Source organism: Aythya marila, assembly GCF_965140915.1.
Source record: "Aythya marila genome assembly, chromosome: 7".
NCBI classification, from domain to species: Eukaryota; Metazoa; Chordata; class Aves; order Anseriformes; family Anatidae; genus Aythya; species Aythya marila.
Genome location: NC_139048.1, coordinates 7,960,071 through 7,987,804, shown reverse-complemented (window position 1 = coordinate 7,987,804; position 27,734 = coordinate 7,960,071). Strand labels below are relative to the sequence as shown.

The 27,734-nt window shown below is 33.8% G+C and overlaps 1 protein-coding gene across 4 annotated transcripts in view; it reads left to right on the top strand.

Moving 5' to 3' along the window:
• The window catches only part of ATRNL1 (attractin like 1), a 490,952-nt gene that overhangs the window by 259,418 nt on the left and 203,800 nt on the right, over positions 1-27,734 (top strand). For all 4 annotated transcript variants that reach the window (XM_082764804.1, XM_082764803.1, XM_082764806.1 and 1 more), the window contains exon 26: positions 9,480-9,558. In XM_082764804.1, the coding sequence (XP_082620930.1) occupies positions 9,480-9,558 (79 nt within the window). The remainder of the gene's footprint in view (positions 1-9,479; positions 9,559-27,734) is intronic.

Below are 27,734 nucleotides of genomic sequence, written 5' to 3'. Positions count from 1 at the left end.
AATAATTTTTATAAATCAGCAAAATCATTGCAAAAGCTGAAGTGAAAGTGCATCTATTTTCAAGCAGAAACAATATATTTAATTTCTAATTCTTTTTGAATGTTTCTGCAGAAAATATTAAATTCTATATGTCATAATGTGTCTGGAAATTTTATGGAAATAATGTTTTTTTTTTTTCCTTTATATATATATATGTATATATATACATGTACAACAACACTTGTTGGGAGAAATATAGAGTATTTCACCCATGAAGGGCAAAACCATAAGATTATTTGAAATATGAAAGTCTTTTCCATGAGTAAAAGAAACATAATCACACTTTATGGGTGTGATGTTCTATTTATTCTATGGAGATTAATTTCAGTTTATGTTAGATTAAACCTCTTTGATTGTAAATCTTCTTTATTTGCTCCTTCAAAGAGGTGAAAGGAAGAACTGCTGAGAGTTAAAGTTCACATCTAGAGCTTTATTGTGTAATATATTATAGATTCCTTTTAAATGGTTCATTTCTGTTTGATATTGTATTGGCAGAATGAAATTTGGATGTCAGTCTTCCAGAGAGTATCCTGATGTATACTATAGCAATATTCCTTTTAAAGTTGTATATACAGGCTGTTTGCATAATTGAGCATCCATTCATACTTCACATTAGTAGCTTCTGGTATGGGTCCTGGTATATTAAATATGAAAAGACAGCTTTGTGTGCATGTGTGTGTGTATAAATCATTCATGCATGTAGTAAAATATACAACATATACATGTGTGCATTTATACATTATATAATGTTAACTATTTAATAATTATTTAATAACCATAGAATATCCTGATTTAGAAAAGACCCAAAAGGGTCATTGAGTCCAACTCCAGCTTGTAGGTTTTAAAAACCTATATTCTTTATAACATTTAGGCATATATACACTATTGGAGGGAAAAAAAGTAAACAAACAAACAAACAAACAAAACCACTTCATTTTTCATAAATATATTCCCTGTATGGACACATTTCTTTCCTCCTTCCAAAATGAAATTTTGATATTTCATTGCACAGCAAAGACCAATAAAGCAAAGACGAATAAACCTGTTATTTGTTGGGGCAGTTGTCAGGGAATGGCTTCAAACCATTATAGGAGTTTATGTCTGGAAGATGAGGAATTAAGCTGGTTTTCTGCATTCAATATGAATTAATAAGCAATTGGAAGAAGGATGTGGTAGCTGTTCTTACTAATTAACTAATATTTATTATAGTGGTATTTAATTGATGCTGCTTACTTTAACTAAAATATAAGTTCTATAAAAAGCAGTAGATATTGATATTTTAAGCTCCCTGGTGTCAGCTATGCATTCTGTACTTAAATTGCAGGGCTTTATTAATAGCAATATTGAAGTTTTAGTGTATTATTTAATTTTGTTCTTCCTCCTTCTCAACAAAATAATTTTGGTTACATTTTCAATAGTCTGTTTAAATGCACTTCTCTACAGCTTTTTCACAGTATGCTCTTGACAGTATGTTGCTTCTAAGGCTCATTTCCCTTTCTTCATGTATTTCTTTTAACTTCTATAGAGCAGTCCAAATGTTTTATGCCACAACAAGATCCAGTGCTTCTAAGGGGACTGGTCTGAGATCCCTGTGGCATAGGGATACGGCTTTAATTTGTCCATCACATTTATTTTATCTCCTCTGTAATGCTACAGATCTCCGCCTCCAAAGCCAGTCTTAAAATAGAAAGGCTACTCCCATCAAAAATATTTACTATGGCCAATGGAAGTGAGCATCTTTTACTTTGGAAGAAAATCCTTATTACTTCCAAAGCAAGTTGCACTCCACATGCAAAGTAGCTCGAGTGTCTCAGCCTGTGCATTTAATCCTTTGGTCATAATTTGTTTTATGCACAGGCATGCATTGTGGTCCTGTGTGTTCGTGTTTGGGTGAACTAGTCCATGAATACCTATACTGTGCTGCCCCACTCAATATAGGTGATTCATCTGGGTTGAAGTATTTGAGCAGAGGCAGTTCATAGATATTTCTTTATTTTTTGTTGTTGTTTATATTGCTTTTTGTCTAAGTCATAAAACAACCACATTCTATAACTCCATTCTTCTCCCGTAATACCTACATAATTTTATTTAATATATATATAAAATATATATTCGCATATATTTCACAAGATATGTTTAATTTTTTTTTTTTTTTTTTTTTTGAGTGGACTCGCAATACTCATAAGTGGTCTAGATGGCTGTGGTGCAAACTTCTGGAGCATTTTAAAAAATGATGTAATTGGGATCATTTAAACTTGTCTAATAATAGTAAGTTCATAATTATGTGACAGTAAGCTTGGATCATACATGTCTTCACTTATTTCTTGGTTGTTGTTTGGCTAGTCACTGAGAATTTCCAGAAAAAGAAAAAAGAGACACAAACCATATCAGAATCCAGCTGCAGCAGATCAATATAATCTCATGGTCACACTCAGGTCAGAGTTCAGGAAACACCTAAAAGCTAGTGCTACCTTTGTGGGGTTGGAATAAATTGTTTGATTTAGGATATCAGAAGCTTGAACATATACCCATATGATTAATGACTGCTCTCAAGAATGGGTTGGGAAATCCCATCTGATGGGCAGACACTGCTAGTAAAAGGAGTTGATTTCTTGAAGGGGATTTACTTTGATTCCTTGTTAAAATACAGCTGCTACAGAGGACATAGGCCAAAAGAAATGATGGTAAGAAAGGTAAGATTTACTTATGGAAATATATAGGTTTTCAGGGTTGCATCCAAAAATAGCATTTTAAGCTCTGTCATCTGGATAAGAATTAACCATGTAATTAGTTTCAAGTGAGCTTGAAAGGTGTTGCTTAACTTGTGCGAATTCCACCTGAGAGACAAATAAATAAAAACAAATTTGCATTTAAATGATTTTTGGTTATTTTTGAAGTTTTAAATACTATCTTAGATCATTTGCGTCATATTCAGACACTTTCACTTCCCAGTTCAGGAAGCAAGAACTGAAGGCTTGTACCCTTTGTATGGCTCTATGATTGGAAGGGTCACGGTTGAATTAAATTTCCCTTGGTTTCTTCTATTTCATGGAGAAACTGCAGAAGAAAAGTTGGTGCTTAGGAGCTATTGCCTTATTAAAACAACAGGGGAGGAAAATTCAAATCAGAATGGGGCATAGATCTAGGCTATAACAGGAAAAAATCCTGTTACATTTAAGTTTGTACAAAAATTAAATGAATGTAGGTGAAGAGGGAATGATTGCTCAGCTATTGGCCGAGCAATTGCAGAAAATGGCATTTGCATGGTACTGCTGGTATTAGTTACTTCTCAAGAGTACCTCTTACAACTAGCAAAAATAAGAGGAGAAATCTCCTAAATCTACTCAAATGGTAATGGTGGCTAATGGTAATATGGTCAGCATATTTCATTGCCTGTGGAAGCCTGATATTTCTTAGACCAGGAAAGAAGGTCTACTGCCTGATGTGTCTTGGCTCCGAAGGGTCAAGATTTCTTTTCATGAGCCCATACACTGTGCCCTACTGTTCACAGGAAGCTGAATATCTTTCTCCATCACCAGCCAAGGTGACTTTCCCTCCCAGTATGCACATTTTAATTTGGAACTATAACACTTCATTCCCAGAATCATTTAGAATTGTTACTTGTTGAAATACTACTTCTAATAGTGCTTATAAAAACTCTGTGAATTCAGAGGAATATAATTAGTCATTAAAAACATCAAAAAGTTTATACTGCTTTCATACATATCAGACCCCTAATACTATGTTTACACTACTTTGTGCTTCAGATAATCCTGTTGAAATCTTTGGAGCTGCTTTTCATGTATATTAGTTAACACAAGTAAGGATGGCTGAACCTGGCACATCATAATCATAAACACAATGTTCTTGTCAAGTACAATGAGAGAAATCAACTGCTGTGACAATAATTGCTATTCAAATTCATGGTTTTAGAAAAATAATTGTTCAATTATTTTTATTTTAGAATTGTACTTGCTTTATAACATATCAATTAAAATGTGCTCTATTTGCCAATAAAAAGGCAGTAAATAATATTTCATAAAAACAGCATATGTGATCTCTTAGGAAAATTCTACAATATTAATTTAATAACACAGACTTTGGTCATGCATTTTCCTTGTATTACATTAACAAGTTTTTTTCTTTTTTTTTTTTTTTCCTGAATGCTATTAATTTTGGTTCATATTTCAAAATATCATAGTATGAAAGAGGAACATAAATATAGTGCAGGGGACACTGCTAAAATTAATGTTGGACTGTGAAATGTACATTTTTTTGCTCTAGTGAGATGGAGGGGCAGGAGGGTTCTGTAAGGATATTTAACTGTTGTCTCATCACAGCAAGGTCTAAGTAACTAAGCAACAGCTGTCTTGATAGTCCAACTCCTGTTTTCAAGAGAATACTTAGGAGGACTTACACATAGAAGTGTAAGTGTACATATATAGGCATATAAGTTTCACTAAGTGAGACTTCTATACACCTAAAAGAAAATAATTGTTGTCTGCTTATATATCTGTTAATAAGCAGTGTGGGCAAATAGGAGCTTATCTGTTGAGTGAAACAGTTGGTGCTGAGGACCAAGATTGACACTAAATATGTCTTGTTTTTTTTTTTTTTCACATTGGACTAGCTTGAGTTTAGATTTGTGGATGTCAAGTCCATTTGTGTCTAGACTGTGCATTACATATTTTCCAGTATAGCCTGGAAGCATCTTGAGCTCCAAGACTGTTCCACAGTCAATATATAATGCTCCATAGCATGTGGTGACAGTCAGTAAAAAGTTCACTCCAGATCCACACTAAACCATTGTGGTGATCAAAATAGAATCCCACAGAATTTTTAATTTTAATGGATTTAACAGTATTTTAGGTTTAAGGTAATGTGTGTGTGTGTGTGTTTAATATTTGCTTTTATCCAATATGGAAATATACACTCAGCTGTTATGCAAATTATGGCTTAAATAAGATTTTTTTTCACAGATTATTTAATACATTTTTGGACATTTTCATTTTTCTTTTATATATTAAGTAAAAAGAGGATGAGAAAAGAAATAGTGAAGGATGGAACACTTTGTTTTGTTGTTTACTTTCCATTTATAACATAGTTTCTTGAAATATTTATATTTAACTAATGAAATAGTTCCTTTTACATCACTATAAAAGTTAGTAAATTATTTTCCCCTATATTTATTCCAATGATTTGAGTTTGTTTAAAAATGATCTACAGGTTTCATTCTAATTTGCAGATACCAAGCAGCAACACATCCACTAATACCCTTTACAGTCTGTACTGGTGATTAATCTTATTTTTTTGGTCTACCTCCTAATCACACAGAAAAGTATTTCTCAGTTACAGAAAACACTGCCATCTCAGTCCTCAGCTAGGCCTTTGGACTGGGCTAAATATGTCTAAGTATGATGTCTTTTACTTTGTACATTTAACTTTTAATATGTATGTTGTTTAAATGGTTGTGCAGGCAGTAATTATTCCTTGTTATTTTCCTTTTCTGTGTTCTAATAAGTCTCTCCAGGAAGATACTGTGTAGTCTAGACTGTGCTGCTAGACCTATGTTATCCTATGGCCCCTTTCCTCTGTGTCAGACATAAACTACTTATCTTCAGGGCTTCCTCTTCAGTTTGTTCATTCTTTAATTGTTTATTGTCTCCTACTTAACACTGAGATGATAACTCCCAATCACCCTGTAAGCCATGGTGATAGACTGCTCATTTTCAAACTTGCATTTTTAACGTTTCATGTGGTTTGAACAGGCAACTCTGTGAAGCTATGTCATTACCTTCCTGCTGATCATTCCTTTGATCTAGAGACTACAAAATCCTGATAACACTTGGACCGCTATAGTTTTGCATGTCTTACCATAATAATTGTCTTATTGTGTAGATTTACATTCATAAATACATATTCATTCCATCTGTACTGTGGATCAACATTTCATAACCTATCTGCATTGCAAAGGCATCTGTCTATTCTTTTTCAGTATATGTGACATTATGTACAATTATAATACAGAAAACAAATCATAATAATGCCTGAGTTTAATTCAACTTGTTCTGCTTCCAGGCTGTGGAATTACGTACTTACTATGTATTTCCATGCTAGATGAATGAGAGCCTTAGTATTTTCTCCCTGTGGAAACTCATACATGCCGTAAACTAGTCACCTCTTGATCTTTTTAAAAATTGAAATGATTGAGCTTATTAAAGCACTGTCAGTAAAATATTTTCTTAATATTTTAATTTATTGATTGATTGATTACTGTCTCTAGTCTTTCCATGTTGTCAACCTCCTTCAAAAAGCATGGACAAAAGAAGTTCTGTAATCAGAATTTCAATAACAAGTCTCACAGTATCTGTTTTGGCAGCACCAAAATAGTGATAAATTCATCTCCTAAGTGCTGCTCATTACAGTTCACCTGATCATTTTAACCTTTTAAGTTTCAGCATCCCAGCAGCAATTCATGCATTGGATTTATGCACTGACATCCCAGTGTTTTCTGCCTTGTTCTTTATTGCTTTTCTAATCTCTCCTAACATCCTGTTTGCTGTTTCAACTGCTACAAAACATTCAACTGACATATTCAAAGAACTATCTGCAATGACTTAAAGACTATTTTCTTGAGTGGCTAAATTAGACCTATCATTGTGTATGTGTATATAGAAGGGGTTTTATTATTTATTATTATTATTATTTTTTAATTTATTTATTGTGCAGATTGCCTCCAGTTCATTGGCACTGAATTTCATTCTCTTATTTAACTGCCAAGTCATTCAATATTGTGAGATCCTTTGTAGTCAGCTTTAATTTTTATTGCTATTCTATTTCTGTTGCCATTATTTTTTATAAAACAAGACTGTTACCTCCCCACTGCCTAAATATAGCTTAGTTTGACAAAACTTGTTTTCCATATGTCTTCTCTTCATTAACATTATTTTTGATTATTTCTTCTGACTTGTAGTGAGAAAAAAAATAAATGATTATTTGTGTAGAAAACAGAGGAAAAAGTCAAATACTTCACGTTTACTTGCCAGGAAAAGATTGCACACAAGTGAAAACATTGGACATTATCAACCCTGTAATTTCCAAATTATTTATTATTATTTTATGTGTGTTTTTAAAACACTTGTTTCTGATTTTGCAGATAACGTAAAAGATGTTTTGACTGATGATAGGAAAGTTAGATGTGTGACCCAGCACCATGGATATACAGATTACAGCAGGAATCTGCATCTGTGGCAGCTAATAGATAAATTGTATGGTATATGGAAGGGAAAACTTTCCTGGGAAAGATCATTTTTAAGCTGTTATTTGTCTAAAAAAAAATTGAAAAGGAGTTGCTGCAAAGGTGGTTTACTCTGCAGGACAGTAGGGTTTCTTTGTTCTACTTTTCCCTGGACACCAAATAAAAATTCATAGTCAACTTGTGATTGCTTTCAAAGAAGACTAGAGAAAGGCAAACAGCCAAAGATAAATTTTAAAAAGTGAAAAAAAGTGAAATCAGAGTGCACAAACTGAAGTAATACATTAAACAAAATGGTGAATATTCTCTGATGATTACTTTCTGTCATAAAATAGTGTGTGCTTCTCAGATATTTTGTCATAAAATCTCTTAAGAGAAACTCTTTTAGTAAGAAATACTGTGTTAGTAAGATGGTGCATCAATTAAAATGTTCTTACTGCATTAGTTCCTGTCAGTGAAGACCCATGTAGAAAGATGATTTACACTGAGTTTCATTAAAGTGTAAGGTTGAAATTTCTCTTCAGAATTCCCTAAGGTTCTTGAACCAGCACTTGCCCTCTCAAGTCTTTTTATTATAGATCGCTAACTCTTCCACAATTTCCTGTTCAAAGGATGATTTTTAGATAGGCTGAACTGTTCTGATCTATTGATCAAAACCAATCAAAATTCCAACTACCTTTGTTTTTCAGAAAATCTGTGCCAAGAACCAATAAAAGCACAACACCATATTTAAGATAGTCCTACTAGGAGAGAGGCAGAATATATCTTCCTTTTCCATAAAAATCCCTAGGTCCCAAAGTGCATTAAAAAACTGCTAAAGGAAATGCTGGTGGTTGACATTGGGTTTTAAGAGGAAAGTCAAACTTTACATTTAGAAATAGATCCTTTAACCATTTTTTCCTTTCAGGTTCAGAATTATCAGCCTTCTTGGAACTAAACAGACAGAATTAAGTCTCTTACATAAAAACAAAAACACACACACAAAAAAACAACCTGTTAATTTTAATTATATAATTGATCATTTTTCGTCCAAATCACTTAATATGTATGGTACTTTCCTCTTTCAAACCTAGCCTTACTCTGACATCCTTTCTCAAGGGTGTTCAAATAAATTGATAAAAATAATTTAGAAGCTAATAATTTAGCAGGAAGTGAAAAGAGTTGTAAGTGAAGAATATGTGGATAGAAATCTGTATTGATTTGCATTACCATTTGCATAACCATCACAGAGTCACAGAATTGGAAGGGGTTGGAAGGGACCTTGAAAGATCATCAGGTCCAAACCCCTTGCCAAAGCAGGTTCCTTAGAGCAGGCTGCCCAGGTAGGCATCCAGATGGGCCTTGAATATCTCCAGAGAAGGAGACTCCACAACTTCCCTGGGCAGCTAGTTCCAGTGCTCCATCACCCTCACCATGAAGAAGTTCTTTCGCATGTTGGTGCGGAACTTCCTGTGCTGTCTTGTGGCCAAGGTGAGCTTGTGTTATGGAAACTGAGTTTTGAACATACTTGGAGCACTGGTATTCTTTATTGTGAAATACATAGCAGTACAGCTGATTCTTGGTTGCTTGCAGACCAAGGAATGATTGCGTGCTTTATTCCATTATCTTAATGGAGACATTATACTACAGTTACCATAAACTGTTTTCTAACAGTCTTAATATCATGGAGAAATATTGAATGACGTGACCTGTTCCTCCTGGAGATGTATTTTAAGGTCATAATTTCAATTCTGTTTACAACATGAAGTAGGGAAATATTGGTATTCTTGTACGGATAAGAACTTACATACCAAGAAAGAACTTTTTATCAATTTTTGCTATATTTCACCCTTTTTCCATCTGGTGATCTTGGAACTTGCAGCGTGAGACTGTTGAGACTGTTATGGGTATGTGGACTGTTGTTGAACGTTATAATGGAGCTTATCCCACACTAATGGAGACAATAGTACTTCATGAAGTTAATTACAGTATCATAGGGGTGCATCCTCTTTTAACTTTGAACCTGGATGGTTGACAGTTTTTTTGTCATCCTGGTATAGTTCAGTTTTCCTCTATTTTTGTATTTTTTTTTTTTCCATGCTTAAATGTGTTTTCATTACCTTTGATATCCTAAAAATTTAAGCTCTTTCACAGACAATTGTGTTACAACTACTTTTTTTTAATATATATTTTTTTGTAATTGCAGTTGTTTCTTATCCTTACTGCTGGTAGCTGCTGTCGTTTGGAAAATCAAACAAACCTGTTGGGCTTCGCGACGGAGAGAGGTATTAATAATTTAAGATTATTGTGGTGGCATAACTTTCAGGATGAATTGAGAGCTTTGATGAAGAATCCCACTACCACTCTCCCCTATATACACAATTTAAATATCCCTCAACATTCTACTGACTCCCCCACCCTCACCCCTGGACTTTATATGTTGAAGAAGAAAAAAACGTTGCTTTAAATTACAGAAATTGCTGAACTAGGTTGTAGAAAGCTATTTTATTTTATTTATACTGGAATGAATATACTCTCAGTCTCAAAATGCTACGTTGGTAAGTTGATTGAACACAGGATTGGAGTGCAGTATCTCAAACTTTCCCGGGACGTTATTTGGTGCTGTTACTTTGCTGTGTCATTATAAAAAGTTATTGAAATGTATAGTAGGAGAAAGTTCTCTTTGCAAAGAGTTTATACTTATATTTTTTTGTCATTTTCATCTTTTTTTTTTTTTTTTTTTTAATTTCAAAACAAAATTCTAGTTCTATTGACATCAGTAGTTTTGTCATTAAAACCATAGCACAATTAAACCTCTTCAATAAATATTCACACACAAACCATATTATTATTATATTATTATAGTGTGTATAGTTATAGCTGTGTTGGAAAATTTGGCCCAAATATTTGTTCTTATCTGTTTAACAAATGATTAGACTTAGATGAGGTTAAATTTAGGTTATGTATATTGCTACATGTATATGGCAAGATTCAGCTGACATATACTTGTTATAATTCATTTTATTCTCATAAATACAATAGATATTTTTAGACAGATATTTTCCTTTGAAGCTTCTATTCTTGATGATTTTTGGAAAAAATACTTGCTTAGTGGTAGTATAATCCAAAGAAATAAATAAATAAAAGCTGAGTCTTTCTCTAATAAGTAAGTTTTTCCTAGTATACTGGCACTATGAATGTTTAAATACCTTTTTTTTATTATTATTATTTTTATTTTTTTTTACTGTAGATCTACAGTGAATTTATATATGCTTTAGTATATATTGCTATAGCAAAAGAGCTAGGTAACTAGCACTTACAATTTTCCTTCACTGAAATTATAGTGCACTAATGCTCAGTCTTAGCTTTAAACTGGTGCTACAAAGAAAGACATATGTTATAGTAATTATTTATTTTTATTTTTTTCAGATTAATAACATAAAGCATGTTCTACGTCTAAGGACAAATGCTCATATATTTATTATTGTTTGCAAAGTGTAGATGAAATTTACCTTAAACTACAATATTCAGTTCAATTTATTAATATTTTATTGGAATTTGTCTCAATACTCAACTCATTAATAGTCCAGTGCAACAGTGTGTTGAGATGGAATGCAGCAATTCTTTGATATAATTTCTCATGTTAATCAGGTTGTGTTATTGACATGTTTAAGAATAAATATGAACATACAAATTTACAGGTTAAGGGTGTCTACTCTTATTTCCATGGTTACTCTTCTAGATGTTTGAAAATTTACATTTTTAATTTATTCTGTAGGCATCATCTTGTAAAGAACACATCGTTGTGAAAATTTTTTAAAAATATTTCCAAGTTTTATTTTCCTGATATTATAAAAAGTATTTCTAAGGCTTTATGAAAATTCATACAAGCTAATAAACACAGTATAGGTGTAAATCGGTTTCTTTGGAAGAGCAAAATAGAAAGAAATACTTTGGAATTGGATTAAAACTCTCAGATGTCCATACTTGAGTGCTGATCTTTATTTTTCCTCAAATATAACCAGACGAACTTGGTTGTCTCTAATTCAGAAATGTTCCTTGTTTGATTTTAAAATGTCTTGAGTATGTATTTCCTCATATTTTAAAGGAGATAAGAAAAGGTGCCTACATATCGGTAGCATTATGTTCATAAATGTTTAAGCAAATGGTCTGTATTTTCAATCCACTGTAGCACATCAGCAGTAGTTCATGTCAGATTATATTTGTTTGATAACTCTCCATATAATGGTTTCCTTTAATCTAGATCAGCAGACGTTTTTGTAGGTAGGATTTCTTCTAAGGCTGTGGAGTGAAGTGTGAATAAATTGTCCGAGTAACACACAAGTAGAAGGCCATCTATTATTGAAAAGAATCCTGAAGTACCTACTACTTTTAAAACTCACTGTTTTCGGCTGATGAGGTTTTCTTCTATTTTAGTCCTTGAAAGACAGGAATATTGATTCTTTAGATGTTTCCTTCAATATGGACACAAACTCCATTGAGACATTAAATATAAAAGAAACGCAAACAAATATGGAAAATGCTGTTAATAGCTATTAATATCTATTAATCAAGAACTCCCCATTTATTGTTCACCTCAGTCTGCTTTCCCCTAGAGAAGTAGAATCTTATTATCCAGTTCTTGTGATCTTTTAGTAGTGAATTTTATCGCGGTTGATGTAAGCAAATATGTTTAAGTTTTGGTAGACTTATATGTTTAGTTGAAAAATTGTGTTGTGTTTTGCCTTCTGGCTTTAATGCTTGACTAAACTTGGTCATTACTGTTTCCAAACTGAATGTAGCATAGCATCAGTCCAATACAAAGCAAGAACAAGTTGTTCCCATTGTGTTGTGGGAATGTCTCAATTTTCTATGAATTTAGAATTTTTATCTCTAATTTCTTTCCTAATTTGTTGCCCATTGAGTGAAGATTTACATTCTGCTGCTCAGAGTACTGACAAAATCTTAGCAGTTCATTTGAATTTAGTCTTTATTACATATGACATTACTATATGTCTATGAAAAAATAAAATAAAATTGTTTCCCAAAGAACTTTAGTAGATGTTTGTTAACACTGAATTTAACTTCCTTTTTCCCACATCTATTTTTTCTTTAAATTTAATTAGCTGAGATCATTTTTGCATAAGCCATGTACTTGAAGTTTTTTTTTTTTTTTTCCCATTCATAATAAAATTTTGCTTCTCAGCTTTTTCCTGCTTAAATTGCTGCCTTGTAAGATGTACTTTATCTTTTGAACATCTGAATTTATACTTTAACTCCTGGCTGAGTTTCTGTTCTTCATTCCTGCCTTCTGAAAGAGTAAGAAAGAACAGACAAACTCTCTCTCCCACCTTCTACCATCAAAGTTATTCACCTTGTGCATTGAAAGAAAATGGGAAGTATCATTATTTTATTTCATGGTTCTAAAAAGATCAATGAAACATTGCAGAAGAACATGAACAACCTCCTGCCTGGCATCCCTTGACACATTCCTCTACCCATCCCTCCCATGGATCAGTGATATTTTAAAAATGTTTTTAAGAAAGGACAGTGTTTTTAAGAAGTAGGATAGTGAAATATTGCTCATCTGAGAGAGCTTGATCCTTCGAGGGAATAGCACAAAATTTTATAAGCTGATTTCCCAAGCATTTTTCTTATGGCACTATCTTTCTTGAGAAACAAATCAGAGGAATGGGAAAATTCTTATGTACCAAACTTAAGTTCCTACTTATAAAGCAGGATAAAATTTGCAGGCAAGCCTGGAAATTCATGTAGAAGTAGACAGAAGGTGAGAAATATTTGTCAAATAAATTGAAGGAGTCCCTAAGTATTTCAAGTTCAGGAGTAGCAAAGTATTTTTAGAACAGTCTAAACTAATGGCATAAAAAGATCAGATATGTATTCTAGGTTTTAATTGCTCATCCTTCTTTTCTTCCAAAGACTCACAAATCTTTCTAGCAGTACTTTTTTTTTTTTTTTTTTTTTTTTTTCTGTGAAATTGCACTTGTTAGTTCAGTGGATGAAAAAGTAAGACTTGTCATTTTCTTCCCAAAAGATTTGTTAGACCTCTTGCATTCTATACCCAGGAGCCCGTCTGTGAAGTTTCAGTCTGACCCTGTTTTCCTTTAGACATACACACAGACACAGAAAAGTTGTATCACCCAGATTTACCAAATAAGAAAATTGAAGATAATGTTATTTGTTGTCTCTGCATGTTTCATATTTAAAGTGTTTGTTCAGTCTTCTGCTGAGAATTGTTGCAGGAGAATCTGTTTATAGAACATTGTACAGAAAAGCTTGACGGGTTGCCTGCCAGTTTTCATAGTGGCTTTGTCCCTTGAACTACTTTTGACTGAAAGACATCACACTACAGATGAAATTTGAATCCAAAGCAATTTCTCATTATCAGCGTTTTCTTTTTGCTCTCAGAAAAACTACACTGAGTGTAGTTTTACATAGAAAAACACATGTATGAGCTCATTAATAGAGCTCATACATGGGATTGTAAACCTCACATCTTCTATCTGAGGTATTATAGCAAATATTTGTCTTTCATAAGGTAAAGCAGCTGCTGATAAGATACACCATAAACTGTGCATTGAGCCAGATGTTTTAAGGGTTTGTTGTCATTAATCCAGAAACATGCAATCACTGATAAACATACAGATGTCCTCTTTCCGTTCCCTCCTCCCCAACAAACACAAAATATGTTTGTAGGACGTGTCCTATTTGTGTATATTAGATCAGACAATTAGTTAAAATGCAGTTTTATATTTTTTCTTATAAAAAACTTTTTTTTTTTTTTTTTTTTTTACATATTATTATAATTACACAACAGAAAATTCTTATATATCTTAAAAATAAGACTTGGAATCTTATTTGCTCTTGTAATACACGGTAAGTCTCTTGAGAAATGAGGAAGTAATGCACGATTGCACATTTATGTAAAAATGTTTGAAAGCATGGTATTATATGTGTAAAATGCTTGCCTAACTTTAAAGGTTAATATCATTCCTTTATTAGAATTTTCATATTTATATATAGCATTTCATTATACAGTCAGCTGTGCACCATTTGCCTGTCTGAAAGAATAGCATATACAAGCATAAAAACATGGAATTATACAGAAAACTTGCTTTATACAGTGTGTGGGTGCCACACAACTTATTGCTTCATTTTATTAAATAAGATAATTTTGTTTGTTTGTTTGTTTGTTTTTAAAAAAAAGTCATTTCTAGCCTTAATTTTAATATCAAGGTAGTTTTATTGTCTTGAATATTCAAAGATTCTTAAAAACACACAAATGATGCTGAAATAGAATACTTCTTAATAACAGTAACAATTCATGTAACAGCTCTATGCTCATTTCTATGGTAACCCTAATAAGAACAGGAAAGTTCAGTTATGTCAGTAGTACTAATGAATGCAGACAATATGTGAATTCCAGCTAGAACTGTTTTACTTTATATTGTAAGGTCACTTGCATTTTTAAAGTCTTCCTTTTATTAAGTGCAATAATGGCTTTTGGTGTATTTAATATTGCTTATGAAGTGCAATATGTTTAGCTTAGGAATATTAATACACATAGAACACAGTGTGTTCTTGAACATGAAGCAAAGGAGCAAAAGGAATACTTTGGTTCATCTATATGTTTTAATGTGGGTAAGGGACCACCAAAGATAGGTGGTCCTATAAAGAAAACAAGAAAATATTCTTATATATAATTAAAGTATCCCGATGTGTAATTTTATGCATGCATGTAGGTGTCTACAGGATTATATGCTTTGTGTTTCAAAGGTAACCTCACAGATCACTTTTCTTTTTTGGTAGCTTCTTGTCTGTTGCTTAGCAAATATCTTACACATCTATATGTACTTAGTCATAGGCTGTGAGTAATCCTTCTGAAGTCAAAGAAGCTATTCATAGGACTAAAATCTCAATTTGTTATATTGCTCAAGCTCTTCTGAAATCAATAGAGCTATGACTGTTTATTTCAACTGAGGTTGTAGTTTTACTGAGGACAACTGGGGCATTTATTTTAGGCTGACTTTTTCTGCATTCTTTCCAACCTAAAATTTAGGTTCCTCTCTGAATGAACCTTTCAAGTGATATGCCTCGTTAGCTGGCACTAGCTCTTGCCTCAGGACTCACTCTGCAATCACTTTTGAGAGACACAAAAGCAGCTCATCCCACCCAATTCTTGTAGTGTTCATCTTTACACTGTGATTTAGTTGTGGGAGACTGACTATATAAAGGATCCAGTGAGTCAAATTGCCTTTATTTAGTGAGAGTTAATCTTTAATTTTTTAAAATTGAGGTTGTAATTATAATACTGTCACTTAATAAAAATAAGTGATTATTACCTGATTAATTCCAATAATAGCTCTGCTCAAATCATATTTATTCACTAGATAGAAAAATGTGAAATGGTACTAGTGGCAGACTCACTAATTGGAAAGGCTTATTTTGGGGTGAGCTACACAAAGTTGATCTAACATAGATATCTTAATAAAATGTACAGTTCTAGGAGGCTTTTGTGAACAACTATCATATAAGACTAGGGGCTGAGTTTGAAGGACATCTTAGTTGTTGAAGTTCATGTATCTTCTGCCAAAGACATCCATCCCAGGAAGTAATTGTAGGTGTCTTGTGTCGATTCTGGTTTTGAATTATGGTCTTCGGGATGAATTCACCATGACCTGACTGTAGAGAAGCGACTGGTGTTATTTGGACCCTGCATGGTTATGATGTTCTGTTTCCCTTGTACTTTGAAGGCATGGCACATGAGGGCACAGGTCTGTTGCAATAGTGTTAGAGTGTTATATAGACTGGAGGAAATGAACTATACTAGCAAAATTACCAGTTTGGTCTTGGGGAATCAGCAGATTTGCTCCAAAAAAGAGCTCAAGTGTATTCCAATACACATGCATTCTGGACAACTAATGACCCAGATGTCAGAAGTGCTACACGACTCAACAACAGAAACAACCTTAAATGCTGCAAAGCATAAACTATACGGGTGTTTTAATTATATCTAGGTATGACCAGGAGAAGAAATTGTTGTTATTAATACATAATAACCAATGTTCCTTTTCACGTTTGCATAGTATAGTTAGCCTGAAGGATCCCAAGAGATAATAATCAAAATAAATTAACTTCATTATGTATAATTCCTGGGTGCGCGTATAGAAGAAAATTTGGATATAGTTATTAGTGATGACAGCAGTACTTTAACAGTTGAATTGGTATTCACTAGAGTCTATTATCAAAATTCAAATTTCTAAGGATTAGAATAAAATGCTGCTGGAGCATATATTTTTCATTACCTGAAAAATATAGGTATACACTTATATATATATTATAATGGACTATATTAATACCTGCTATCTATCACAGACCTGGTTAAATCTTATCAGTGATGAGTTTATGCTTTCAAGTTAACAGGAAGTAAAAAATTAAAATCATTTAAGAGAAAGAGGGACATGAACAAAATGAAAACAACTGCCTGAGGCAACCAGCCACTTGGCAGAGCCTAAGGAGCTGTTAAGCTGTATGGTCTGAGAGGTTTCCATGGGACTAGTTGCAAACATAAGAGCATTAGGAGACTTTTCAGTAAACTACCTGTAAGCAAAAAGCAGCAGACAGTGAGAAAGGCAGTCTGAAGTAAGGTCCTGGGAAGAAGCCAGAGAGCTTCTTTTGAATTTTTGAGAAGAAAAGTCATCTAGAGTTGTTTCCACAGTGTTAAAGGAAATGGGATGGTAAATACATTCTTTGTAAATAAAGAGGATTGCCCCAAAATAGATGACTCATTATTGTCTCCTAACAAAAACAAAAGAGCAGGTGTTGAATGTTGGCCCAAGGTTGGGAGACCATTCTATACATTTATATTTCCTCTGTGTTTGCAGTATCATGCTTATTTTTTGTCCCTATTAAAACACAAACAAAGCCCTGTAAGAAATGGGTGGATTTAGGAGCAAACAACAAAAACAAAACTTGGAAGAACTCTGTTGTGAAGGGAGAGTGAAAAGGTTTGTAATGGCACTCCAAGGGAAGTACAAATGAAGTTGTAGTTCCTCTTCAACTTTTGTCAGAGTGGGAGCTATTTTGGTGGCACTGATTGAGCATCTTTGGCTCAGGTGACTCACCAAAGATATGGGATGCACGAAGCAAACAGAAGTCAGGATATTTCCTCCAAGAGCAGGGAGGCAACTCAATGTCCAAACCAATGAGAGATGCATAGATCCTATCTCTTTCCCACTGCTACTCCTTTTTATTTAAAGTTCTGTTTATTTACAGTTAAATATTAATCTTTCTAAAAATATGTATATTAATTCGTGGTAACAATACTTCTGATTGCTTGTAATGTCTGAAATGTTTGTTAGCTGGTCTGTAGACAGCTGATATCAGTAGTACTGGTGCTCTTTCACAAAGTAAAATCTGCTTAAACAAAATTCCAACTGCTCTCTGTAAATATATCAAATATGTAATTTTTTCAGAGTTTTAGATACATTTCTGTATGTGTGCAATTGAATAGCAGTAAAGAGGGATTAATATTGTGTCTCACTCTATTCCAAAATATTTGCATTTCACTTTAGTCAGCATGGGTAGTACATGCCTTCTAAAATAACTGTATTGTCCTTTGTCTTTCTTACAATTACTACTGATAATATACACAATCCTAATTTCTCTCTTTAGTGTCTTCAGAACATGTTTTTAAGGTTTCTTCTATGTTGATAGCTTCATGTTAAGGTCTGAGCTTTAATATATTTCATTGCAAAGGGATTACAATGATCAATGGAACGGGAAATTTTTTGTTAACTTCACCAGCTTACTTTTTCAGTGCCTGTGCTTTAATCAGAATCTCATCATGGCTGTGAATGTCAATACGGTTGCTATCACAAACTCTATGCTTCTGTGCTTTTTTTTTTTTTTTTTTTTTTACATATGACATTTCTTGGTGTTGTCGCTTTGAGCAAACCATTGCTGCACAGTCTATCTGGGCACATTCTAGGTTTCACTCCTTACTCTGGAATGAAGGGGAAGAAAAGTAGGCACATGGTGACAAAATCAACATATATATACATATTTCTTTAGCAAACTCTTAATACAGACACTGGAATCTTAGGCTGAAATGTCTTTAGTACACACCATGAATGTACAATACCATCTACAAAAATGTAGTGTAGTTATTCTTTCTCAAGGCTATAATGACATGATGCCTATCCTTCCTGGACCTATAGTTTTTATTGCTCCAGCAGTTCACAAACAATAGTAGAGAGTTAATGTAACCTCATATAAACTAAACTTATTATATTTGTTTTCAACAGATAATTAATAATTAACATATAACCTTTGGCTTTCCTTTCATCTTTCAAGTATTGACAAAAGTCACACAAAAACATACTATGTGTGGAAAGAATGCTTTGAAATGCAAAATTTAATTAAAATTAATGTAATGTTATTTTAGGGCAGTTGTATAGTAGCAAAAGTTCTATAGGGAATATGAATATTTGAACGGATCATTATTTTTATCCATGCTGTTCAATTTATGCACAAGTCATTTCGGGAAAATAGAATACAATTTGATTTTTTGGTTGGAATTTATTGGATTGAATGCAATATTACAGGCAGTTAAATTGTAACATCAGTAAATTACTCTAGACTGCTTTACCAATCAATTAAACCACATGTAATTAACAAAAATGAAACCAAAATAAACCCTGTGGGTTGAACTTTTTTTTGTCTTTCTGTGCTCCAAATACATTTTGACTCGCAGTTAATTAGATTTATCATATCTAAATAGCTGTAGTTTTAGTCATTTATATTTGTACAGCCACAGTCAGAAATACTCCTGGAGGAGGCAGGCAGAGAGGCATGTCCCACTCAGAATTTTGGGTTTGGAAGACTCTTGTGATTTTTTTTTTACTGGTCTTAGAGATGCCCTTGTGCAGATTGCTTCACTGGCTAGGCCATCAGTTTCCCCATCTGTACAGGTCTTCTTCATATGTTTTTTCTTTACAGACACTGTTGCTATTATTTGGGGAGCCTATTCTGTTTTGCTTTATTCTCCAATAATCCTAATTATGCCTAAGCAATTTATTTAGGCATTGGTCCATTTAGGCAGGAAAAGTAAGTGAACTGGACACTGAATTGACTTCTTAATTGTTGTTTGGGTACATTGCTACTAATCAGAGATACAAACATGTTGTGAAGTAAGTACAGTCTGTTAGTTTAAAGTGTTGTATTTATTACATATTGCATAATATGATAAAATACATTATGAAAATATGAAGCATCTCATGTTTCATATTCAGCTTAACTAAAACCAATCACCCATTTCTTATGGTTTTATGCTTTCTGAGTATAGTAATGATGTACGATAGTGATTATACTTTTTACCTACCACAGTCATTTATGCCCTTGCAAAGTTAAGTCAAAATATTTCCAGAATACAGTGGGAGCACATTACAAAAACGCTCTGCCAAGGTACATGTACAGAAGTATCAGACACACCACATTTTGGCTTAACGGTATCTGTTAGCAATATTCCTGAACTTGTCCTCTTTCCTATTCAGATGGAAAGGAAGTCTGCACTGTTAATGTTGTTAATGACTAAATCAACCATGTGTGAAATGTTCAAATTTCACCTCTGGTTAGAGCATCCACTATACTGTAAGCTCGTGGAAAACAATGAGCATAAATCATTTCTGTAGAAAGGGAGGAAAATAGAAGCCAGAGAATTATGGACAGTAAATTGCCAGAAACATCCTTGAACAAAACCTGAACTGTTTGTAGGCATCTATAAAGGTGAAAGGAAAAAAAAAAAAAAAAAAAAAAAAGGCATTTCATCTAAGGTAGGCATTGCTAGGTCCTTTTGAGAGGAGGGGAAAGTATCTCAGGTTTGTACAGTCGGGGATCATAAACAGTTTTACAAGTCTATCACATGATAGCTGTGGAGTGGGTGAAAAATTGGTCAGAAAAGCATACTTAGATGTCCACTGTCAGTAAAATGAGTCATTAACTACAGGTTAACCTCAGAAATTTGTCCTAGCTCTAGAATTTGTCAGTGTTTTTATTTATGACCTGAGTTAAACAAATAGAGATTATATCAATTAAATTGGTAGATGCTAGAAGGTGGGTCACAAGAGTGTTGTAGGCAGGATTAGTTCAAAATAATCTAAGAATTCGTGAGAATATCTGTACCAGTGGATGCAAGCTTTTTTACTTGGTAGAAGCAATCATCTTTATGAGGAAAAAGCTGACTGTGCTACAGTTCTTCAGAACTCATCAGTGGCTTAGAAAGAAAGGTTCACAAGCTGAACGTGAGGCAACAGCAACCTGGTTGAAAAAAAAAAAATAAAAAAAAAAATAAATCATATCTCCTGAGTAGTAGTGTGGCCTTAACTTGACCACCAAGTCCAGTTTTGACGTTCCACTTCAAAAATGTTAGAAAGTATTTGGAAAATTCCAAAGGATAGCAATTGTCTGTCTGCTGTAGTTGCACAGTGTAAAAGAACAAGATGGAGAGAAGTGGTAACAACCTTGAAGGTAGGGAATGGAATGATGCATTTGCCATATCTGTCATAGAGAGGACAAGAAGTGAAGTGCCTGTGTTGCAGCAATGAGCATTCAGATGACATGATAAAAAAAAAAAAAAAAAAAAAAGTTGCATTGATAAAGGTAGTGTACCACTGGAATTGATTGTCTTGGAGATTCTGGAAACTCTGTAATTGATAGATTTTAAGAATAAGGTAGGACAGGAAGTAGGACAGGAATTATATGGCAGCTATGTCTTTGGAGAGTGGTTAACGTCTCATAAAGTCTTTTTCAACAATATGTTTTTATGATTAAAAAAAATCACACTGCATATTGAATTCAGGTAAAGGCATTTTTTACATAGTGGTATTTTTATTTAGTGTGCTTACTATTCAGTGATACAAAATTAAAGCAGCATGTAATATCTATGTATATCTATGTATCTATGTAGCACAATCTATGTTCAATTCAAGTAAACTCACGTTTCTGGACTGTTTTTGGATTTTATGTTTTGGTACTCAGCATGACTAATCATCTCACAGGTCCTTGAAAGAGAACAACTATGAAACATTGAAAGTGATGGCAAGTGCTGTAATAATACTTGCACTTCCTCATTAAAGACTATTTTAAAATGTAAATGAATTTGTTGTTTATACTTTCATTGCAAAACTGTGTCTCAAATATTGATAAAGACAAATTACCCACAAGTTCGCTTGTTTTTCCATTTCAAGTGGCAGCTTTATTTCTGATAAATCTCTTATGCATAAATGTGATCTTTGATGTTATTGATGTTGCATACCATGGTTAATACTTTCCAAATTTCAAATACTGGAAAATTAGCATCAGAACTAGCCATGACCCTTACATTTTACACTACTTAAGTTCATATCCATGATGTCCATCTGAGTGACTGATCGAACCACATTGTGATTTTTTTTTTTTAACACTTTTACTACTGTTTGTTTAGGTTTCTTGATTTGAGCTGAACTAATTGTTCTAGACCTCACAACCCTTCCATCATGTAATTTTACTGGCATCTGTGTATGAGTGGCAAGCAAAGCAAAGTAAATTATTTGGGATTAAAATTGATTACCCTGTACAGAGCAAAAATTGAGCAAGTTTATTTTTTGTTTCACTGTTTTTGTTTGTTATTGTTTTCACATACATCTTGTAATTATTCTGTTTTTGATTCATCTGAACCAGTTTCACCAATCTTTAAAATACACGTACACATTTTTTACAACAGCACTGCTCAGCACATGTATAGAATTCCTACCAAAGGTAGAGAAATACAGCAACTTTGTGAGCCATTATGCTGGCATTCCTATATCTGTGGCAGATGATCTGTGGCAGATGATTTATCTATCTTGTAGATGGACAATATATTGTATTTCCACTGCTTTCAGAATGGTATCTTGTTTGATAACATGAAGCTAACATAATTTAAGCATATGTTCTTCCTTTATGTAATTATTAATTTACATATAACTTTTGGCTTTAATTATATTATGAATCATTGATACAAATTACATAAAATCATAGGATTTGAGCAAAAATGCTTTGAAATACAAAATCTAATTAAAATGAATATTACATTAATTTAGGACATTTATGCTGTTGAAATATAGTGTTTGGGACATCATCAGTGTTGGAATATGTGATTAGTTTTTCCATGTTGTTTGCGCATGAAAAGTGGTTAATGTTTTAGGCAGAAAATTTGAATCAAGCATGGTGTGATGCAAACTAAATTATTGCTTTATTAAGTTGTGTTAATTTGTTTTAACATTCAAAATGCAAACAAATAGTAAATGAATAAACATTTTTTTTTTATGTCTTACAAGACCATTATTAATTGGAAATAATATTATACCATAGGTGCTATTACCAAACACCTTTTTTGGAAGATGCAAGTATAGATTTATACAGATTTATAGTATAAAGAAATAAAGTGAATTAGTTATATCACTAGCAAAATACAAACCATTCTATGATCTCAGTAGTAAATAGTTTTTTTTTCTAGTGGTTGATACAGTCAAAAATTTACTTTCAGTATAAAGTTGTCATTCGTCACTATGCCTTACAAAGAGTTTTTATCCCTCTATTTTGTTAGCATCTCACACAGGCCAGTCTGATGCCATAAATTTCAAAAGTTTCCACCATCTTTGGAAGATCTTTCTCTAATCCAAATATTTTACAAGATGCTATTTCTGCTACCATTCTGAGCATTGTCTTTAATTTTTCATTGTATCCCAATTTCTAAGTTCTATAAGTGCCCATTTACTGCTCAGTCCTGCAGTATTCATACAGATATTCAGATATCTAATACAGATATTCATAGTTCATTGAATTTCTCACTCTAAGATTAAGGGAGGTATTGTTGATTTGTTTTGTTTTCAATTCTTTTCCTATTCTTGTTTCTTTCCATGAGCTGCAGTACCTAGCAAAATACTGGCTTTGCTTTTCTCACCATACATGTATGGATAGCCTCAGGCTACCAGTTGTCCTGCAGCACTTTCATTCTATTTTCTCAGCATCCTCCAGGTGAGAAGGTAGTGTAAGTGTTTACAAGATGTTTCTCTGACCAGAAGTTCTGCTTCTTCTAGGCTTATTCCCTCAACAGAAATTGGTCCTTTGTTAGCAGTTTGGGATGCAACTAATTTGAAAAGCAGTATTTACTGGACTGCTACCAACCAGTTGAAATGTTCGGTTGAAACTGTAGTCTATCAAAGATATGTTAGTGGTACTTGTGATAAATCAATTACATTTTACACATTTCACATGAAAAACATTGACTTGGTTCACCCATTGATGCCCATGTGGAACTTTTCCCTGTTTTACTCAGGGCAGTTTTTTTTTTTCTTCCCCCCCCCCCCCCCCCCCCCCCAAAAAAAAAAGAAAAAAAGAAAAAAAAAAGATTTTCAATCTACAGGTATTCAGGTTTCCAAATTAAGAACTTGCTGTGTGGGATGAGGTAGGCTATATTATGTTGAGCAGAAAGTGTACATCATTCCTTAGTTTGCCATGGCAGAAATCAGTAATAAGCAAATAAGGAATATGCTCATTAATGCTTCTTCTAGTTGTCTAAGGAAATAAACTAAAGTTCTGAATAGATCTTTATTGCTCGAAGGGAAACCCCATAGAAGTTGTTAACATATTTCCTATTGATTTAGTGGTGTTAAAACTTCCCTTTTAAAATTATGTGGGTTATCATAATCTAGATAGTGTTATGCCCAACAATAATATTGTGTATAAACCTTCTAGGCTTTGAAGATTAGGATAGCCAACTGCTGCAATATGGTAAAATGCGCATGGTGGCTTCAAATTGTAGCTGTTTTGTACCTACTTCTGCTATGCTTTTCATCAGGTGGCTGTGATCGCTTTGAAGAATCCCATACAGTTTGTAGTTTGCACCTTTTCCAAAGCTCTAATCTTATCTTAAAGAGGAAAAAAAAAATCTTTTTTTTTTTTTTTTCCAGGGCAAAAAGATATTTTTATCATTTTTTATTTACAACTGACTTTGATTTTCACACCTCAAAGTGCCATAAAATTGGCTTTTGATCTTCATACTTTCTTAAAACAATTAATCTAGTAATTAAAGGAACAAAGGGAGAAGGTAAGAAAGTAAATTTGTTTATGAAAAGCAGTGAATCAAATGATAAAGAGGTTTGTTTTTTTTCTTTTTTAGTATGGTTAAATTAGAATAATGTTTTGGGTCAAAACAATTACTCTGTGACACTGCCCTCCATGCTCACATAAAAGTTTGTCAAGTGGTGCTTATGTGCTTTTGATAATAATTAACAATTTTCTGAATTTCTAGAGAGTTTCATTCACATTCTAGCTGTTAGGAATATTTAATACATCTCATTAATGTACTTGTAGAGTTTCTTCTTCAAGACAAGTGTTTGTTGAATCCTAAGTGAAGGTGCCTTTGATGTTGAATGGCTGCCAATTGTGATAACAATGAAGTAACTTGTGCAAATTCAAGTACAATCATGTCTGACAGCAGGTCATTGTTATGTGTGTGTGAGGTTCTAAAGAGACTATGTAGCTATATACATTTGGACCCAGTGGTTAGATATGGAAAAAATACATGTTCCTGCAGTCGTAGGGAGTTTATAATCATACTTTTATTCAAAGTGGAAAGTCGTTGTTTACGGAGTGGCTTTCAGTTTTGATGTAGTTTTGTAATTAACAGGAACAAAAATAAAGCAGTATTAAGAAAAACAAAATCTGCATTTAATTTCTTTCCATGATACCAGTACCTAATGTCATTCTCCCAGGAGGAAAAAGCTGTGTTGCTGCCTTAATGTTCATGCTTAAAGGTATGCCCTTAATTCTATTACCTTCGTGTGCTTTGCCAGAGCATGCACAATGGCTGGAGAGCACAGGCAAGCTCTTGGAACATTCATGTTCTTCTGAAAGAGAAGCAGCAACCTTGAAGATAAAAAAGGCTGAGGACAGTTGTTCTGAGTTTTGTGTGATTAATCAGTTAGACAATGGAACAGGCGAGATATATCCAGGAACATATACTGTGGTGGTTGTGGTGCTTTGTCAAGTGATGTTTACATCTGTCCCTTATACAAGTTCAGTGTTTAGTGCTTCATGGGAAATGCCTTTGATGGCAAGTTAGGCATGGCTGGGCCTTCTCTGAAGTTTCAGGTAAAGAGTGTTCCAGAAAAAAAAATGCATTGGTATAATCAAATGAAGAGCAATTGGCTCCCTGACAAGGAGCCACAGGTGGTGCCCATCAGGAAAGCCAGCCAGGAGCCCGGGTGACCCCAGCCTGAGCAGGGCCCTCACCCACCTGGCAGCAACCCACAGTGGCTGGGCCCGGTGCAGCAGGGCTGGGTGCTGGAAGTGGGGTCCATCGGTGGCCCCAGCAATGAGCTAGGCCCAGGGGCCACCCAGGGAGACGAGGCAGGCACTGGGATGGAAACAAGGCTAAAACGTGGTCCAAATCCATCCAGCAGGCTGGGACAGGGCCTCGAATGCCCTCAGGATGCTAACACAGCCTGAAAGTCATTGCTAGGATTTTATACCAAAGGAAGAGCGTAAGTTTTCAATTCTTTCTCTATTTCTTTTTTTCTTCAAAAATAACACTAGTTTTCCCTAGAAATCTTTTTTTATTTGTATCATCATGCTATAACAACAGTTCTTTCATGTTTAACTGTAACTGAATTGCACATAGTATTTTGCTATGGAAATATACAAATGCACACTTTATCTGCCCTTTATTCAGAGAGTTTCCAGAAGAAAAAAATAGCTATGGGCAAGCTATTTCATGAGAAGCCTCTCCAAGTAAGTGACAAACTTCTTCAGTTATATTCATTTTCTTCTAGTATTATTCTGACAGAAAACAAGGGGAGAAGTTTTAATAAGCATGTAATTCAACTTGTATCTTTCTTCCATTGTCCTACTGATTTTGATTATATACTTGTTACCTTTGATTTCCCCTGATTTCTTTCCCTCTCACATCACATACACCAGTTTCTCCTTTATGTTGCTCATTGTTATATTTCTTTAGTTCTATTTTGTCGATACTTGAATATGCTCTTATGAAACACATCTCAGCTGTGTTGTGTTTTTGTTTTAAATTGGCACTTCTAAAAGGTTAGGCCTCTGCCTTTTGGCTGTTATACTTGAACTCAATTGTCAAAAGGATTTTTCTAGATTGACAGCTCTTTAGAGAAAGCACCGCTTTTGCCTGAGTACACTGTTGGTATATAATAATCATTACAGATTAAACTACCTCTTGAGTGTGAAAATTACCATACAAAAGGCTTAAGAGGACAGAAGGGACAGCACAACTTGGTGTAGCAAAGGACAGAGGATGCTGCAGTGTAGTATTGATGTCTTGTGCTGGGAGGGCACTTGTTCCACTTCCCAGGGCAAATGCAGAAAGGGAAATGGGAAGCTAAGGTCTATGAACCTCTCTAAATGTGTACATTTAGGGCTCTCCTCAGCCACAGCGATCAACCAAAGTGGCGAGTATGGCCGCAACAAATGGTATTTCCAAGTATGATTTACGCTACGCAGATTGGCAGGCCATGGATTGGTATCTACTCTAAGCGTGGTCGTGAAAGGGAATACAAATAAGTTCCAGTAGGAAAGGACTTGTACAGTAATATCCATTATGTTATTTTGTAACAGGGATACAAATAACTTAAAAGCATAAGCTATCTAAAAAGGTATCAGATATCAATATAGTGCAAACATCATAAAGTATCGATCAGCGGATCTGTAAAGGATTAAACCTTTAATTCTCCAGAAATCTTTCACTTGCTGGAAACTGTCTGAATTCAGATCCCCAGATGGTTATTTACATTTGACATTTTTGTAATTTAAAAATATCTACAAGCAGCATTTTATTAATGCTTTTAATTTAAAAAGTCATCTCCTCGTTATTGGTATATAAAGCGGAATGTGAAGTAATGCAGGAATTAATAAAGCAAACTAATACATGGCTTAAATAAGAAAAAACAGTTGCAGTCTCTTCACATAAATTTTAGACGCAGCTAGCAAGCTAAGATTATTTCATTTAAGTCAATGCATACTTGTGTATGTGTACTCCACTCTCATTTTGGAGGTGAAGGAGAATATGCAGAAAGCCCTCTTCACATAATTTTTTTGATGTTAAGGATAAATTTATAGTTTGTTACCCATGTATTTTTGCCTATTTATTTGCTTCTGCAGTTTAAGCCACTTGAATGTATAAATTTATCTGCCGGTTTGTCTCGGTGACTATCCTACACATAGAAAGATTGCATTTGCAAATATAAGAGGCCAGCTGAGATTGGCAGGAGGCTTGCATTGCTTTCTGCAGTAGCATTCCTCTTTCTGCTAAGGAGCCAAGTGCCTGAAACTTGACTTATATTCTTGAAGTTAGATCGTAGGAATTACCCTGCATTATAGAAAGTGGCATAAG